Here is a 16,683-nt window from a genome sequence, read left to right as displayed (position 1 = left end):
CTCAATCAGTCCAATCCAGTCGAGTCCAGTCAGTGTGAAATCCAGTCCAGGTGTTGTGCTGGTAAACAGTGAGCAGAGTGGTATGAAGATGATCATAGATGACTGTCACTGATGATGAATGAACACTTTGATGAAGGCTATCTTACTGTACAACAGTGTTTATACTCACGAACACATGCGTGCAGCAGTGAGCGAGCTTGCACGCACGCACACACGCGCGCACGCACATATTATGGGTTTTCTTTTTTTTTTTACATTTTGAAAATTACGTGTTGTGAGCTTGTAGATCTGTGTTCGCTGAATGTTTCTCGCCAGAACAGGGATGCAATGTTTAATGTGGTTTCATGCACACTCTGACATCTCTATATCTTCACAGAGAGACATGTCTTTGCTTGGCAGACTTTGACATCAATGGTTTCAGCATCACCAGTCGATCCAATAGAGAAATAAGGGTAGAGTTTCTCAGTGAAAGTGTCTTTATGAGTGTAGATGTGAGTCATGTCTTCAGGGTCGTAGAAGGACACCTCCCCCCTGTCATAGTCCAGCTGGACTCTGATCCTCTGAGGATTCCTCTCCAGTGGGATGGATTTAACTCCATTTGTGTACTTCCCACTTCCCTGACATAAACACCATATTCCATATTTTGGTGAGACATTTCTCTCTCCCTTCCTGTCAACAGACTCTTTAGCCAAACCTACATTCCAGTCAGGATTGTCTCCAACCTCAACCTCCCAGCTGTGTTTTCCTGAACTGAAGCCCTCTGAACCCAGAACATTGGCATACTTAGTGAATCTCTCTGGGTTGTCAGGAAGCTGATGCCTTGTGCCTGTACGTCTCACACTGGTCAGGTCTTCAGACAGACAGAGCCAGGGGTATGCTGTGTTTGGGTCCAGAATGACAGGAGTGAACTTGACCTTCTCCTTCATCTTCTCCCACACTCTGAAGGTCAGGTTTTCCAGGTGTTTGGCCGCGTCTATCAGAGCTCCAGAGACCACCTGTGGTTCTGACAGTTTACACTGGACTCTGGCGCTGGTCTGAGTGTGTTTATAACTGCTGAGAAATGACACACTGGGTTTCTGCAGCTCTTGTTCTACAGCAGAGATGCTGTCTGAGAGAGAGGAGATCTGCTCCTGAATGATCTTCATCTCTCTGCTGACAATCTTCACCTTCTGCTCCTCTTCCTCCCTCAGAGCAGCCAGTCTGGTCTTCTCTTCCTCTCTCAGGAACTGGTGCATCTTTTCAAACTCTTCTTTGATCTGCTTCTCTGTGGTCACCACCTGCTTCTTGTTGTGTTGAACCACAGCATTGTATTTTTGAGCAACATTTTTGTATTTGTTCCTGTTGTCCTGTAGAGATTCCAGGTTAGACTTCAGTTGGTCGTTGGTCTTCAGAAGAGGAAAAAGCTCTGTTAGTTTTGCATCTTGTAGCAGACACATGAATGACATGCAAGTTGTCTCCCCCTTGAATATCATTGTGTCGACCAGTTCAGTGGCTGCACGGCATGGGTCAGAGATGTTCTTCAGTCTGGCATACTGATGATCCACCACTAATTTCTTTTCAAATACACACTCTATGACAAAGTTAATGTCTGGCCTTAGAATATCTTGAAGAGTTGTCTTGTTCCGTGTGATAAACTCTTTAGCCTCCATGGTGATCCCTGGAAGAGAAGAAGGAACAACGTATTGATTATGGACATGAAATGTATTGTATACTGTACATGAATGAATATAATGTGGCGGTGTATATATTGTATAGGTATGTGTATGTACTGATACAAAGTAGCCTATATACAGTAAATATGTATGTGTGTATAGCGGTCCCCTCGTGGTCATGAATTAAGGGGAGGGCTTTTGAGTTCTTTTAAAAATATTAACTTCCGATTAACTCAGTTTTAATTAGCTTGCATCTCTTTTTAACTAATAAACGCACAAGCAGTTTTGTAAAGTCACAATATCAATGAAATGAGTAAATGACCCTTTAAAGTAGTTTTCAGCCCCAGAAGTATTGTCAAATGAGCAATACTTAGCTTCAATTTTTAACCAGTAAGTCAGTTATAGAAAAACTTGTTCTCAATTATTTAGTTGGTTTGTGCAATGATTGTGCAAAAATGGTAAATAGAAATATGAATAGAAAATAGAATGAATAATACAAATGTAATGTAAATGTAAACACCATTTAGGTTCAAACCCTTGAAATGTGAAATACCCCTCTTCTTTCAGGAATACTGTCACTACTGTAAGTGCAACACATACTATTACCTTCTCAAAGTTAATATTCAAGCAATAAAGACCTTTTAGATGTCACCCTTTAGTCACTCGAGACAATTAATAAGTTGGCATTGTGAGCTTGTAGATCGGCTATTTTTGTCCAAGGTTAAAGGAGTAGTTCACCCCCAAAATGACTTTTTTCCTATTGATTACTCATGCCATGGAGAGTAGAGTTCAATAATATTTTTTGGTTTTTGTCACATTCCTAAAACAAAAATTTGATTCGAGTAAATTCACCCCCATTGATTCCGGATGGGGGACCCGTTATCCAGAACGAATGGGGTAAATTTATTGTTATCACATGTTTGTCTTAGGAATGCGACAAAAAACTAAAAATATTATTGAACTCTAGTCTCCATGGCGTGACTAATCAATAGAAAAAAAGTAATTTTGGGGGTGAACTACTCCTTTAACACCAGAATAATGATGCAAGGTTCGTGCTTGGGTTAATTATTAATAAATAAGTATATTTAGTTGTTAATCATTACTGTTTGATGCCATAACACATCATTGTAATACCATACAGAAGTTATAGCCTATTATTAGGATTACTTATTTATATACATCATATTTATATTATGATAAAAGTATTATATATTATAGTAATTATAATATATGTAACAATATGTATAATTATGTCTAAATTATATACAAAGTTAGAAGAACTGCTTTCCATTAAATGAAGGCAGACACATAAAGTAAAGATAACATGTAATAACATGTAAACATAGGGAGCAACAATTCTACACAGCTGTAAAGACAGTCCATTATTTGTAAATAACTCTGTAAACATACAAAAGTGTGTGTGTGTGTGTGTGTGTGTGAGTGTGTGTGGGTGTGTGTGTGTGTGTGTGTGTGTGTGTGTGTGTGTGTGTGTGTGTGTGTGTGTGTGTGTACACACACACACACACACACACACACGTGCGTGCGTGTTATGTATTGAATACATAGGACCACAATGGAAAGTCCCCAGGACGTTTTTGTGTTTTACTTTTAGCCTTTTAGCCTAAATCAATTTTATGACTAATAAAGTATTCAATCAATAAAGTCATATGTGGATGTGTGATATAATATTCAGTTTACTAAATAATTGATGTTCCAGGTAAAGGAAAATCACTTTCTCAAAGGGCAGAGCAAGTATTCTCCTGTTTCTGGAAAAAGCTCTATAGCCATTTCCATTTCTGTTACAATGAAAATAAATGTAACAATTATCATCATAGACTTTCACGAAAATATTTATAAAAATGATGTTAAGCCTAGAACCAAGCCATCCAGGATTGCAGTGAATCATGACCATAAAACCTTTATTTCTATGAAAAAAAAAAACATTTTGAAAATCTCAATTTGAAAAATGGTAGTTATTAAATGCAATATATCAAATAATGTAATATTAAAATATGTTTTCACATATAGGATCAAAGGTTTTATAGTCATGATTCACTGCAATCCTGGATGGCTTATAGGGGTGGGCAATTATTTTTTCCATGGGGCCACATGAACAACAGAAAATATTATGGAGGGCCGGGCCAAAAGGCAGTGCTCCCCGCAAGATGTGCTCCCCGCCAAAATAAACACACAGCTTTACATCCGACTTCAGTAAATAAACACTTAGCAGTCCAATTTAGTTGAAAACAAACATTGACCTTTTTTTTAAGCCACTTTAGCCATTTTTGTTGGGTAAGGTAAGGCAGGTTGTCTTGACTTTTGTGACCAGTCTGATCACCTGCTTGTTATTGAGACATCATCCAATGATCACACACACGTGCTGATGTACGCATCACATTGCGTCCATATGTACATGAATAAAGAAACTTCAAATAAAAGAAATGCAGCTTTAGTCCATGCATTAGGTAAAATTAGAAAATGTTTATTTTGTAATTTGCCATTAACCCTATAGGTGTTGAGGACTGGGCGTGGCCTTGCAAAAATCGGCCACTTCCGCCCGCCATGTTCGTTGCTATCTTTCTTGTGAGACTCTTGGATAAAAGGAAGTGATGACCTGAGAACAGCATTGACAGTTCGCTGGTTGTAGATAAGATGGATTGGTCAATGCAAGTGTACTCTATTACAAGTCGAAGTCCAGTAGGCCTATTCAAAATTTACATGAGTAAAAGTATTGGTAATGGTATCAAAATGTACTTAAAGTACCAACAGCAAAAGTAGGCCTACTCATTGTGCAGAATGTCCCTTTCAAGTTATCAAAAAATCTTTTGAAAATAGCATGGATCTAACATTGTAAGCTTGTAGATCGTCTATTTTCAAATGGTCAAAATATATGTATATGCTGAAGGGGTTAATGATGTTTTGTAATAATAATCAAAAGTATAGTAGGCCTAGCATTACTAACTAAAGTTTTGAAATAAATGCAGTGGAGTAAAAGCAGGCCTACAATATTTGGATCAGAGATGTAGTGGAGAAGAAGTAAAAATATTGGCAAAGTAGGCCTACATATTACTCAAAAGTGTAGGCCTACTTAAAGGAGCATGAAACACAAAATCACTTTTTCTATAAATATATATTATATCAATGAGTCACTTGTGATAGGGAGCAGTGATATGGTTCAATTTGCCCATAGGCTTGGGGATTCAGAGCTTTCTGCTGTCTCTGTAGCTATTTCTGTGTACTTCCAGTTTCTAGGTCAAAAAGAAATATTTCGCGCCACTCATTAAATATTAGCTATCAATGTTCTGTGGTGTAACGTGACGTAGGCATATCTAATTAATATTAACGTTTGTTTTACAGAGTCGTATCAAGGGGGGGCGTGGTTTCACTGTATGCTAGCTTGTTTCAGCCAGAGAGAAGAGCAGGCTCTCTGTCAACAGACAGTTACACTGTGTGGTGCCTGTGTTATTTTCCGTGTAGTGTAGCCTGTGTGTGTGTGTGTGTGTTTGCGTGCGTGCGTGTCGTGACAGTGCACGCACACACACAACGTCCACACACGGAAAATAGCAGATATACAAGCTCACAACGCGTCGCGAGCTTGTATATCGGCTATGTATGTAGCCTAGCTAATAGCCGTAGAGCCGAAACCAACGTGTTTACATGAGAAGCTATTGCTGCTACGGCTGTTAGCTAGGCTACATAGCTACATAGCTAATATACAAGCTCACAACGCGTCGCGAAAGCGACGCCCCGCGACGCGTTGTGAGCTTGTAGATCTGCTAGTTTTCGTGTGTGTGGACGTTGTGTGTGCGCGCGCACTGTCACGAGTCACGACACACACACACACACACACACACACACACACACACACACACACACACACACACACACTACACAGCAAATAGCGAGCCTAGCGTCCATTCTTCACTGGTTCCCGTGGTCCAGAGCTGGAGAAAAATACCTGCACATTTTAATTGGTTACAGAACATGGGAGTTGCCGAATCTTTATACTTTTTACACCTCCAAAGGCTGGTTTTAAAAAATGTTTCCGAAATGGAAAAGCAACAAGTGCCCACTGCTGACAGCTTCGGTCTGTCTCTCTCTGTTACAAGACGCATTACTCCGCCCCCTCCCCCCACAACGGCAGATAACCACGCCTACATTTTAGAAATCTTTTCATGTTCTGAAATCCCATAAAACAAATTAGAGGCGGGGTTTCTTATCCCTTTAAGTACAGTACTTAAGTAAATATACTTAATTACTTTACACCACATAGCGTGCCTACAGCCAGTTATTGGGCCACTGCCAAGACCACTTTCAATTTGACCCGGCCATTACTCGGTCAATTTTCATCAAAAAATTAAAATTTAAAAGTGTCCATATTCACTGGAATGTCATTTAAACGATCATTATTGTCTCCCAATAAAAAGATATCACGCTAAAATCGCTCCTTCGGCTGTCCATGCATGAGCGCAGAAAGAGCACAAGCAGATCAGAACAGCCATCACATTCATCCGTTGCTTTGGAAATAAAGATCGGTTTATAATAATATAACATTCCCTATAAACAGTAAAATGTGTGTGATCGTTATGTTGATCAAATTTGGTTTTATTGAAATGCAATCAAAGCCTAGAGCAATTGAAGTAAAAGTATCGTTGCTTGCTCAACAAGTAGAACTAGTACAGACTGATCTTGATGCATCCAAGACCTAGCAATGGCAATGGCCGCCAAAGTGGGCGGAGTTAAGCCCCGAATCTTGCGGTGATGTCATAACCGACAGTCCCTACAAGGGCCGGTCAGAGTGAACCAAGGGGCCGCATACGACCCCCGGCCGTACAATGCCCAGGTCTGGCTTATAGACGGGTTTCTGGTCCACGTTACACTGATAAAACTAGATGCGTGCGCAGGGTCCGTACCAAAATTAGCCAATGAAACCAGCGCTCCCCAAAACAACAGGTTTGGGGATTGGACGGAATTGATTACATGATACAGTCAGCTGTGCATTTAGTCTCAATGTTTGTAAACAAGAAACCCGTCTATAGGCTTAACATAATTGTTATAAATATTTTTGTAAAAGTCTGCGTACACGATGGTGCCAGTCACGCTGCTCCGGTCATTGTCACGTTTCCAATCACATCCCCATACCATCTCTACTGTAAGGTTCTGATATGAGGACCTGATCTGCGTCCCCTAAGCGAATATACTTGGGCCAAGACTTGGAGCAGCCAGCAGTGTTCCACCATGTACTCTATGATTATGAGTACGCTATCTGGCCTAACACAACTCGTTACTATCTTTTCAGTCAGCCACTTTAATCCCCGTCCATCCTCCCAATCTAACATCCCTGACTGCTTCGGCCATCGGATAGATAGCAGACCCACATGCGATAAGCCTGTAGATCCGCCACCCCGACAGGTCTGCCCAAATACAGCAGCTTAAGTAACAGAGAGCACTCACTGTGTACCTGTCACAGAGATACCGGTGGCCCTGAAAATACTATATTCCTGTTATGTCCATATATATATATATATATATATATATATATATATATATATATATATACATATATATATATATATATATATATATATATATGTCTATGCCAGCATAGCTATGTTGCCGTACATATTCCTTTAAACTTCTACTCACACGTGTACATGTAACTAGTTTTCTTTTAGTATGCCTGCGAACACCCTTTTTTCCTAACCATTTCCATTCTCCCCTTCACATTTGTTAAACATAAATCACTTTATTAACATCATTACACATCATCACGATCTTGTTAACCATTTTGACATCACATTATTATTTTTCATTCCAACCATGCCATACTGAAACTGTAGGTCCAACACCCTTCCCCTTTCTACTGGCGCAGAGGTCAAGACATTGCAACATGCACACCGTTCGCTTGTTGTTAACCATTTTATTGTAGATACTTGTTATTGTAGATACTTAAATCAAACCACCCTTCCTCTTTCTGCTGGAGCAGAGGTCAAGACATTGCAACATGCACACCGTTCGCAGAGAGACAGTTGGTCCCCCACCCAATGACTCACTATAGCGGGCAGGCTACCACCGCCCAATGCCTGAGACCGCTGAATGGTGTGGAAGGAAAAATGATTATCTATGTTAACACAGTGTAACCCCTTGATTGACTGCAAAGGATCTATTCTACTCCGATGATTGATCACCAACGAATACTCTTACACCTGATTATTATAATGTGATTAACTTACAAATCAATGATTAGAAAGTATACGAAAATCATACTATGGTTATAATCACAAATCACTGATTAGAAGGTATACGAAAATCACAATCACAAGTTAATGATTAAAACATCCCGAATACATAATTATACTGTATGACCCCTATTCATTAGGCTCCATCCTATGGGTGGCGCTGTTCAGCAGCCTCTCTGTACTTTTCCTTATAGTGATAAGCTGATTATTTCTTACTTGATCTAAAGTAATACAGACAGGGAAAACAGTGTTGAACGGCTGATTTGAAAGGCGTATCTTTCGGACAGTGCGTGCGTGCGTGCGCGCACGTGTGTGTGTGTGTGTGTGTGTGTGTGTGTGTGTGTGTGTGTGTGTGTGTGTGCGTGCGTGCACGTGCATGTGTGTTGCTACATACAGTAGCTTGGTTAAAACACTCTGCATCTGTCTAGACACCTTATTTGTAAAGTTATACAGTATCTCTTACTTGGTGGAAATGTGATTATATTGTAATGGCGGGACTGATTTTCACACCAACAAGGTGTGGCCACTTTAAGTATAGTTTCAATGAGATCCTTGACCCTCAAAACATAGGTCTAGTCACCTTATTTGTTCATTTTAGTGCAATATTGCCTGAGACATAGTGACAGTAGATTTTTCAATAATGGCAGCACTAATTTGCATAAAGATGGTAGATGGGACATGTTGACAACTTTTTAACATAGCTCATCATTTCAGCATATCTTTCCCAATAAGGAAACATTGATTAGAAATATATATCCGGGGGTTGCATGATACTTCTAGGGCTTCTGGAGAGCTACTGACTAAATATCCTATTTTCTTTGATTTGACGTATGGTGCAGAACTGTAGCTACAGAAAGAGTAATTTTCAAGATAGAAAGGTCATCTTGGGCTCAAATTGAAGCTTAGGGATATGAGAAGTTTTCTGAAGATATATGAGGCAGTGATATTCACCATAAAGTGCTGGAATCATCCTTCTTGTTGTTTGTCAATCGGACAGTATATGTGTGTGTGTTTCTGGGGATGATGCTGGTCATATTTAAAAATTCAATAGTAGCAAGCCCCCAAATCCTATTCTCTTACTTACCCCTATGTGTCAGGATACTCCATGAACTCTATTTATGTAATTTTATTGAATTAATATTTGGCTTTACCCAATTTCACCAGAGAAATATACAAAAGGGTAGGGACTAGGGGTGTGTATCCATCCCTTACAAGCCGATTCGATACGTATCCGATACATGGGCTACGATTCGATTCAGAGACGATACATCTTACATACAGAACGATTCGATACGATTCGATTCGGTGCAATTTTGATACGATTTCGATTTTGTGGAATTTTATGCGATTCGATTGGATTCGATACGATTCGATGCGATACGGTGTGATATGATACATACGTTTAATGAAACATTAATTTTCCATTCAATTAAAACTCATTGCATGCCAGATAGTCCCGAGATTATTTCAATGTCTTTCCCTGCCAGGCCCGATAGTCCAGAGAATTTCCCGTTTTTGGGGGGAAAAAAATCTTTTGAAAAAAATTTTTTTTGGAAAAAAAACATTTTTTGACCCCAAAAAATGTAGTAGGCATGATAGCAATCGCGAAATTGCATGTTTAACCCCCATAGCAACCCCATCTATCAAACATGGCAGCCATCTTTGTTTACATTTTAGGAAAACATAATGGCTGCTATCTCATGAATGCCTGAACGGATTTCCATTCGGATTTTTTTGTTTGAAAGCTGTGAGCAATGTGGACACACGTGGTGCATTATCTAGGCATGGGTGTGCATGATCCGTGCACTATGAATTACATGGACGTCTATGGAGACAGGGGCATATGAGAGTACGAAGGTAAAAAGCTATAATCTATAAAGTAGCATTGCTGACCTTCAAATAATGGATATCTCATAAAAGACCAAGGAATAACAGAAAATTGTAAAGAAAGATGGATGACAGAAAGACAGAAAGATGGATGACAAATCATTTTAGTATCATGTCATTGTTGTGTTCATTCTAAATAGACACAGACATGTAGATACAAAAAATAATTAATGTAAACTACAAAGCCTGACATGGTTTGACAATCTCTCACACACCCATTTCTAAGAGCTTCACTTTAGCAGTTACAGTTGGTCAGGTGGAAAAATATAAAACAAACACACAAAAGGCCTGGCCCTTCAGGCTTCAGTACAGTGCAATAATTGTACTTTGCAAAGCTGCTATAATAACACTGAAAAACTAAAATACATCCTCACCAATGCCACAGATCAGATCAATCCTCAGCAATGCCACATATCAGATCACCAAATAAAACTAGTAAAAGAGCCTGCTGTTATTCAGTCAATAAGAACATTTCAAAGAGATCCACTTTACAACAGTAACAACAGCAGTATAAAATATTGTGCAACATTTGAAGTCTGGCACACATCATGTCTACTTGTTATCTTATGGCTCTACTGCAGTAGTTCTAAAAAAGAAAAAAAAATCAATGTCAAGGACCCCCAGTTTGACATGGATCAGGCTCTTGTCTTAAGTTTAAATGGAACCAAATGGACCCATCAGGGTCCATTTGGTTCCATTTGTACACTCCCCTGAGTTACACATACCCGAGGGTCCATTAGGGTCCATTTGGTTCCATTTGTACAGAATGTACACTCCCCTGAGTTACACATACCCAACGGTCCATTTGGTTCCTATCATTTCGCCTAGGACCCCCTAGAACTCCCTCAAGGACCCTTGGGGGTCCCCGGACCCCACTTTGAAAACCAATACTCTATAGTAGCCCTTTGCAATAAAAGCTGATGCTGTGATTATTACCTTTGCTGTCGACAAGTTCTGATGGTTCGACTGGGAAAAGTGTTATCCAATCCATTACTGTCGCATTCTTATAAAATCCAAATGTTGCGTTTCTCCACTGGAATACTCCATAGTGATGGAACTACCACGTTGTTTGTTTGTTTACAAGTCGCTGTGTGTCGCACAATTACGAGCGTCATACACGCACCAGCGTTCTGCGTCGGAAGTAGCAGATCTATAAGTTTACAACCCATCCACATGCAACAGGCTGTGGGCTTGTAGATCTGCGGCTTCCCGCAGGACAGTCACTGCAGTACGCAGAAACCCAGCTCTATCGGAGGACAGAGCAGCAGGCAGCTTTTTCTTTTTTTTTCTTTCCGTTGCACTGCAGCACTGACTGTGTTAGCAGCGCTCACTTTTGAAGTAATGATTTGTAACAGTAAACGCTGAGTAAGTAAGTTCAGAATTTCACAGCAGGTTAATTATTTAATGCTAAAATCCAGTGAATCCGATTAATAACTTTAGGACCGATACATCGACCGATACGGCCGCGATTTGGACCGATCCGGGTAAACGCGCATCGATGCAGCTGTATCGCTAGTGTTGAAACCGATAATCGATTCATATTGATTTTTTCCGGCACCCTTAGTAGGGACATTTTGACAACTTTTTAACATAGCTCATCATTTTCAGCACATTTTTTCCAATAAGGAAACACTGATTAGAAATATATTTCCGGGGGGTGCATGAAAAGCCCTTCTAGCCACTAGACTTTGCTAACTTTGACTAGGCTACTGTGATACATGCGTTATCATATCCTTGGGATGGGACTGTTATCAATATTGTCATCATACCTTAGCCAAGGCTCAGTAGTCAGACTACCAACTACCAGGAGCTGGGTAGTCCCAATATCAGCCTTAATATCAGCCTTGGTCTTGTCATTGCAATGCGCATGCACCAACACACGAGGGGAAAAAAAGAAGTCACGCTGGGATTCGAGACTACAGGGTTGGGAATTCTAGCCATGCGGTCTTACTGAGGACGCTACGGAGATGGATGCGCCGCTCCGACATTCTTTTTTTTGCATTAGGTTTAGGGGGTCTTTATACCAGGACGATTGGAAACGCTGCCGGTCTCGTTTTGGATTTATTACCCAAAAAATGTCGCGTTTACACCTTGTTGTTGGTTCGTTTTTCTGTGTTTATACTACAAGTTGACAACGCATGAATTCAAGCAAAATGTGTCATGTTCCCAGCCTACATAGGCCTATACTGTGTATTTACCCTTCAACTATAAAATATATATTGTTTTTAATGAGACATGCTTTGTAATTAGGCTATGCTCCCAAATCCATATTATTATCGTCTGTTCGCATATTCAATGAGTCCCGCAAAAGGAGGTTTTTAGCGAGGTGAAGTGAAACACCAACAAAAGTCACCTGGAAGATGAAGGTCGGAACATTTATAGCCTATGGAGCATATTTCTGGACATTATCTACGGGGATGGGCTATATTAAGTGAGTTCTGTCTTCTATCTGCAACACAGAAGTAGGCTATAACGCACCATGCGAGGCAGCTAACGGAGTAGCCTACAGAGGCACATATGGGTATGGTAGTCTACCATACCTTGATTACAAGGGAAAATAATAAAATGTAGCCTACTTCTTAAAATAAATTCATCATGCCTGTTGCTAAGTATTGGCAACATGACTGTCTTGCATGCGTGCCTTGCACGTGTAAGACCAGACAACAGTCATGTTGCCATACCTTAGCTCTTACTGAACTGACGCACTGCACTGGGATGCGGCGCAATGGAGGATGATGTGCCGTCGCAAAATAAACTAACGGAATAAATTAATGAACTGACGCCATACGCCACTGGCAGTCTGTTATTTCACTGGAAGTCACAATCATAGCCTTCCGTTATGGCTTTAAGTAAATTGCCTAGTTTGGAAGCAACATGCGTGCCTTAAGAGGAGGCTAGACGCACTGGAGAGAAAAAGCGACATGATTTCTTTGACTGGAGGAGAGGGAGCGAGGATATGGAGGAAGTTTTTGTGATGGTCTCTGACTGACTGGACAGTTATGTTTATTCTGTCTGTCTGTCTGTCTGTCTGTCAGCAAGACTCAGCATATTACAATAACTCACTCATTACCTGAAGTCCGCTGCGTCTGTGATGTGGCGCGGTGCATGAAGAATTAATCCAGTATTTTTTGGTGAGAAGTTGAAAAAGGGGAACGCAAAATAGTCATTAATCATTGGTTTGCTTTGCTTAGAATGGAATACCATAGCCTAATGGTTTAATTTAACTTTGCGGAGAGGAGAGCTGTTGCAACTCCGACAGGCCAGCTAGGGTACCAGCCCAGGTGCGACGACTTGTGCGTAATTAGACATTTTTAAAAGGCTTTCATATAGACTACTCCTGACATTTTTCAAATGAGGTTTGTGCTAATAGATCACTGGGCTATTTTCTGGGTTTTAATTAGGCCTACAACAACACAAATAATAATAATACATTTTCGGTTAGTCTGACAGACTGACACTTTATGCAGCAGGGGAAGGGGAGCAGAGGAGGGGGTGCTATGACATCATCGCACTCTCCCTCACGGCCGAATTCCGATATTACACCGTTGCGAAACTGATGCGAAACCGCAGAAATGCACTTTCAGAGCCGAATTCCGAAAAGTATCGGTTAGGGTCATGAAACCGCGTCTCCGTGTGTCAAAATGGCCGAATCAATAGTAAAAACTATCGTCTACAAAAAAATCGACCTCATGTAATGACCCCCTTAGCCATAGTTTTACTGAGGTTAAGGTTAGGGTTAGAGTTAGGGTTAGGGTTAGGGTTAGGTTTAGAGTTAGGCATAGTATTTTTCACCGCCGCATCGCGTTCCGTTACCGAGTCATGTGTAAAACCAAGCAAAAAAAAAAAAGTCCGCCAGCTGGCCTGGTTAGCTCAGTCGGTAGCGACGGGGACTGGTAATCCGACGGTAATCCCGGGTTCGATTCTCACTGAGGGAGTGACCAGTACATTGTTCCTGTGAACGTGCGTTGGCGCATGTGCATTGCAATGACAAGTCTATGGGCGAAAACGGATTTACCAGCTCTAGTGAGAGCATTTCAGGCAAAAATCGTGCACTTTATGAAAGAAGGATGACATTTGGCACACAGTTAGAACATGCCATATGGAACATTTTTGGCTATAGGGGCATCGCAGATTTGTCTTGGGAAACTTGTGGGAGCCAATCAAAGTTGGGCTCTCATAGACTTTACTATAGAGTAAAATAAATAAAAAATATATGCTTTAAGTAGCATGTGAGGGGTCAAACTAGGTGTTTTTCGGGATTCTGAATCCAATGCAAGCATTTGTTATGCACGAAAAACATTCCTTTCCAAGAAACCTCTGCCACAAAACTGTGAAAAGTGATGACTCATCACTAAATCATAGTTTTATTGCCAAATGATGGGGTCAGTTTTTAGCGCAAGGAGTGTTTTTTCTGCAAAACAAATTATGCATTGGATTCAGAATCCCGAAAAACACCTAGTTTGACCCCTCACATGCTACTTAAAGCATATTTATTTTTTGTATTATTTTACTCTATAGTAAAGTCTATGAGAGCCCAACTTTGATTGGCTCCCACAAGTTTCCCATGACAAATCTGCGATGCCCCTATAGCCAAAAATGTTCCATATGGCATGTTCTAACTGTGTGCCAAATTTCATGCTTCTTTCATAAAGTGCACGATTCCATCAAAATACTGCCCGAAACGCCTGGACTACTCCTGGTAGTTGGTAGTCCGACTACTGAGCCTTGGCCAAGGCATGACAGGGGTGATAACAGACCCATCCCAAGGGAGGATAACACGGAAATCGGCTGGTATATTATATACTAGAGCATGACACAGACACCAAACTGAGACTATGCACGCAGAACTCTGCAAATCTATATTCCGCACCCAACGGAAAACAACAAACAATGCTTGCCGGGCAGAATTAGGACGATACCCACTCATTATAAAAGTAAAAAAGAGAGCACTTAAATTCTATAATCGTATAAATAAGAACAACTGAATGCTTTGCAATCTATCTTTAAATAACACAACCCACAAATGAATTCACAATGTCATTCAACTTCAACTCACTGTCTAGATTCTCGATCCGAACGTGTAAATGTTCGTTCCCCTGGAACACACCTTGTAATGGCGTTGCAGTTCTATGACATGTACTTTTTTTAATATTAACACGCGCTCTCTCCGAGACAAGACTGTATGGCTGCAGGGGTGGAGCTTTCATTCTGAAAGTTCGAGGCTCGGGGGGACGTGGCTTCTACGTTATCACAAGAGGGGACTGAGGGAAAAGACTATACCCCTGCAGCCATACAGTCTTGCTCTCTCCTGTAGTCCAGACCTCTCATTTTTTGGATATCGGTACCATTATAGGGGGAAAAGGTTTTTGTATTGCTACATGTCTGTAGTTTATGAAATGATATGATAGCAATTTCAACATAGCAGCTGATTACTTGTTCAGGCCCTTATATTGCTATTAAAGCTTTTTTTTTATTAAAGTTTTCTGGGGTGCTGAGATGATTTATGAGGTGACTGAAGCAATTCAAGTTCAGTGTCATATGTTCATGCAAGGTCAACGACAAGGTCATTTTGGATGCAGAATTGGCAATGGTATATCTTAGCCTTGACTTCTATGTTGACCATGCCCTCAATAATATCTGTTTTGTAGCAAATAAACAATAAATACGCTAAATTGCTGTATATTTTTTAATCATTATCAAAATAATGACATACATTCTTATAATATTCCAAGAATATGACATTTAACAACGTGTGAAACTACTGAATCTCTTCCTCATCGGAACTGTCAGACTATGAAAGTAAGGAAGCTTGCATAGTCTTGCACATTTACAAGCCAACAACTGAAGTACAGAATCAAGTGCAGGGGCTGTGTGCATCCAGTGATGCGGCTGTCTATCAACTCCGCACATGGGATCTGGTGCAGTTGGGTGAGTCTACAGAGAGCATTGTAGGAGCATAACTGGAAAATAAAATAGCCGAGTCCCAGCTCAATGTTGTTCAATGTGTTTGAACAAAGCCGCCCATCCCCCAGCTAGAGGTTAGGAGGACAGGATGGGCCATGGAGTACAGGATGTGCCATGTACACACTACACAGGCAAGACAATGGAAACCATGGTAACCAGGATATGTAAAGTCTGATAAACAAGCCATGCACTCAGAGTCGTGCGTGTGAGTCTCACGCACAACTCTGGAGTGTGTGTGGTTGTGGTGAGGATATAGAAAATGAGTGTGAGCCAATCACAGTGTATCAGGAAAAACGACATGTTAAAAGGAAATGTAGAGGCAAATCAGCCTCAGTTTCTACTAAGCTTTGCACTCTGTGGCGTCTTTATCTTTTACTAATAAAGTGAACCAGAAGTACTCAACATCCAACATCTACATACCGGTAGTTTAATTTGCAGCATCTCCATATTCTAGTCTGTTAAAATAGACATTCTCTGTATGGGGAAAGTTGACTGGAATCAGCCTCCCCTCCCCTCTAGCACAGAATATTATAGAGTAACTTACAGATAACATTTTGTGGACATACACAAGCTAAGCCTTGCTTGGGAGGAAACATCTGTGAGAGTGCGGTGCTACATGCATTTACAGGATGTGACTCTGCATCTGCGAGCAGGGCGCTGGAAATCCCAAATCTCAAGGGGAGCTGAGCTTGGAGGAGTTAATGCCGCATGCCGATTTTGTGTTTTTGGGTTATTTTTATAACGGTTTTGGGTGCTTATTCCCTGCACAACGGTGTAACAAGGAGCTGTATAGTTACTAGTTATTTTAGCACACAGTGCAACACACAGCACGCACGCACACAATACAAAATCGGGTATTATTTTTGTAAGAGTTTTCTACTGTTTTTTATTCCCCATATACCACGGTGTTAGTTTGCAACAATGAGACTACAGACAGTTTC

At 40.6% G+C, this 16,683-nt stretch overlaps 1 protein-coding gene across 1 annotated transcript in view; it reads right to left on the bottom strand.

The window, feature by feature from the left end:
* Positions 1 to 362: 362 nt before the first annotated feature.
* Positions 363 to 16,683, bottom strand: part of LOC308283110 (uncharacterized protein) — a gene marked incomplete at both ends in the record, with an annotated part of 48,643 nt that continues 32,322 nt past the window's right edge. Inside the window, one exon of the mRNA XM_080723493.1 lies at positions 363 to 1,277. Coding sequence (XP_080579619.1) covers positions 363 to 1,277 — 915 coding nt within the window. The remainder of the gene's footprint in view (positions 1,278 to 16,683) is intronic.

Source organism: Nannobrachium achirus, assembly GCF_963921795.1.
Source record: "Nannobrachium achirus genome assembly, chromosome: 4".
In the NCBI taxonomy this organism is placed as follows: domain Eukaryota; kingdom Metazoa; phylum Chordata; class Actinopteri; order Myctophiformes; family Myctophidae; genus Nannobrachium; species Nannobrachium achirus.
Note: the sequence above shows the minus strand (reverse complement) of the source record. Positions and strands in the feature narration are given on the sequence as shown.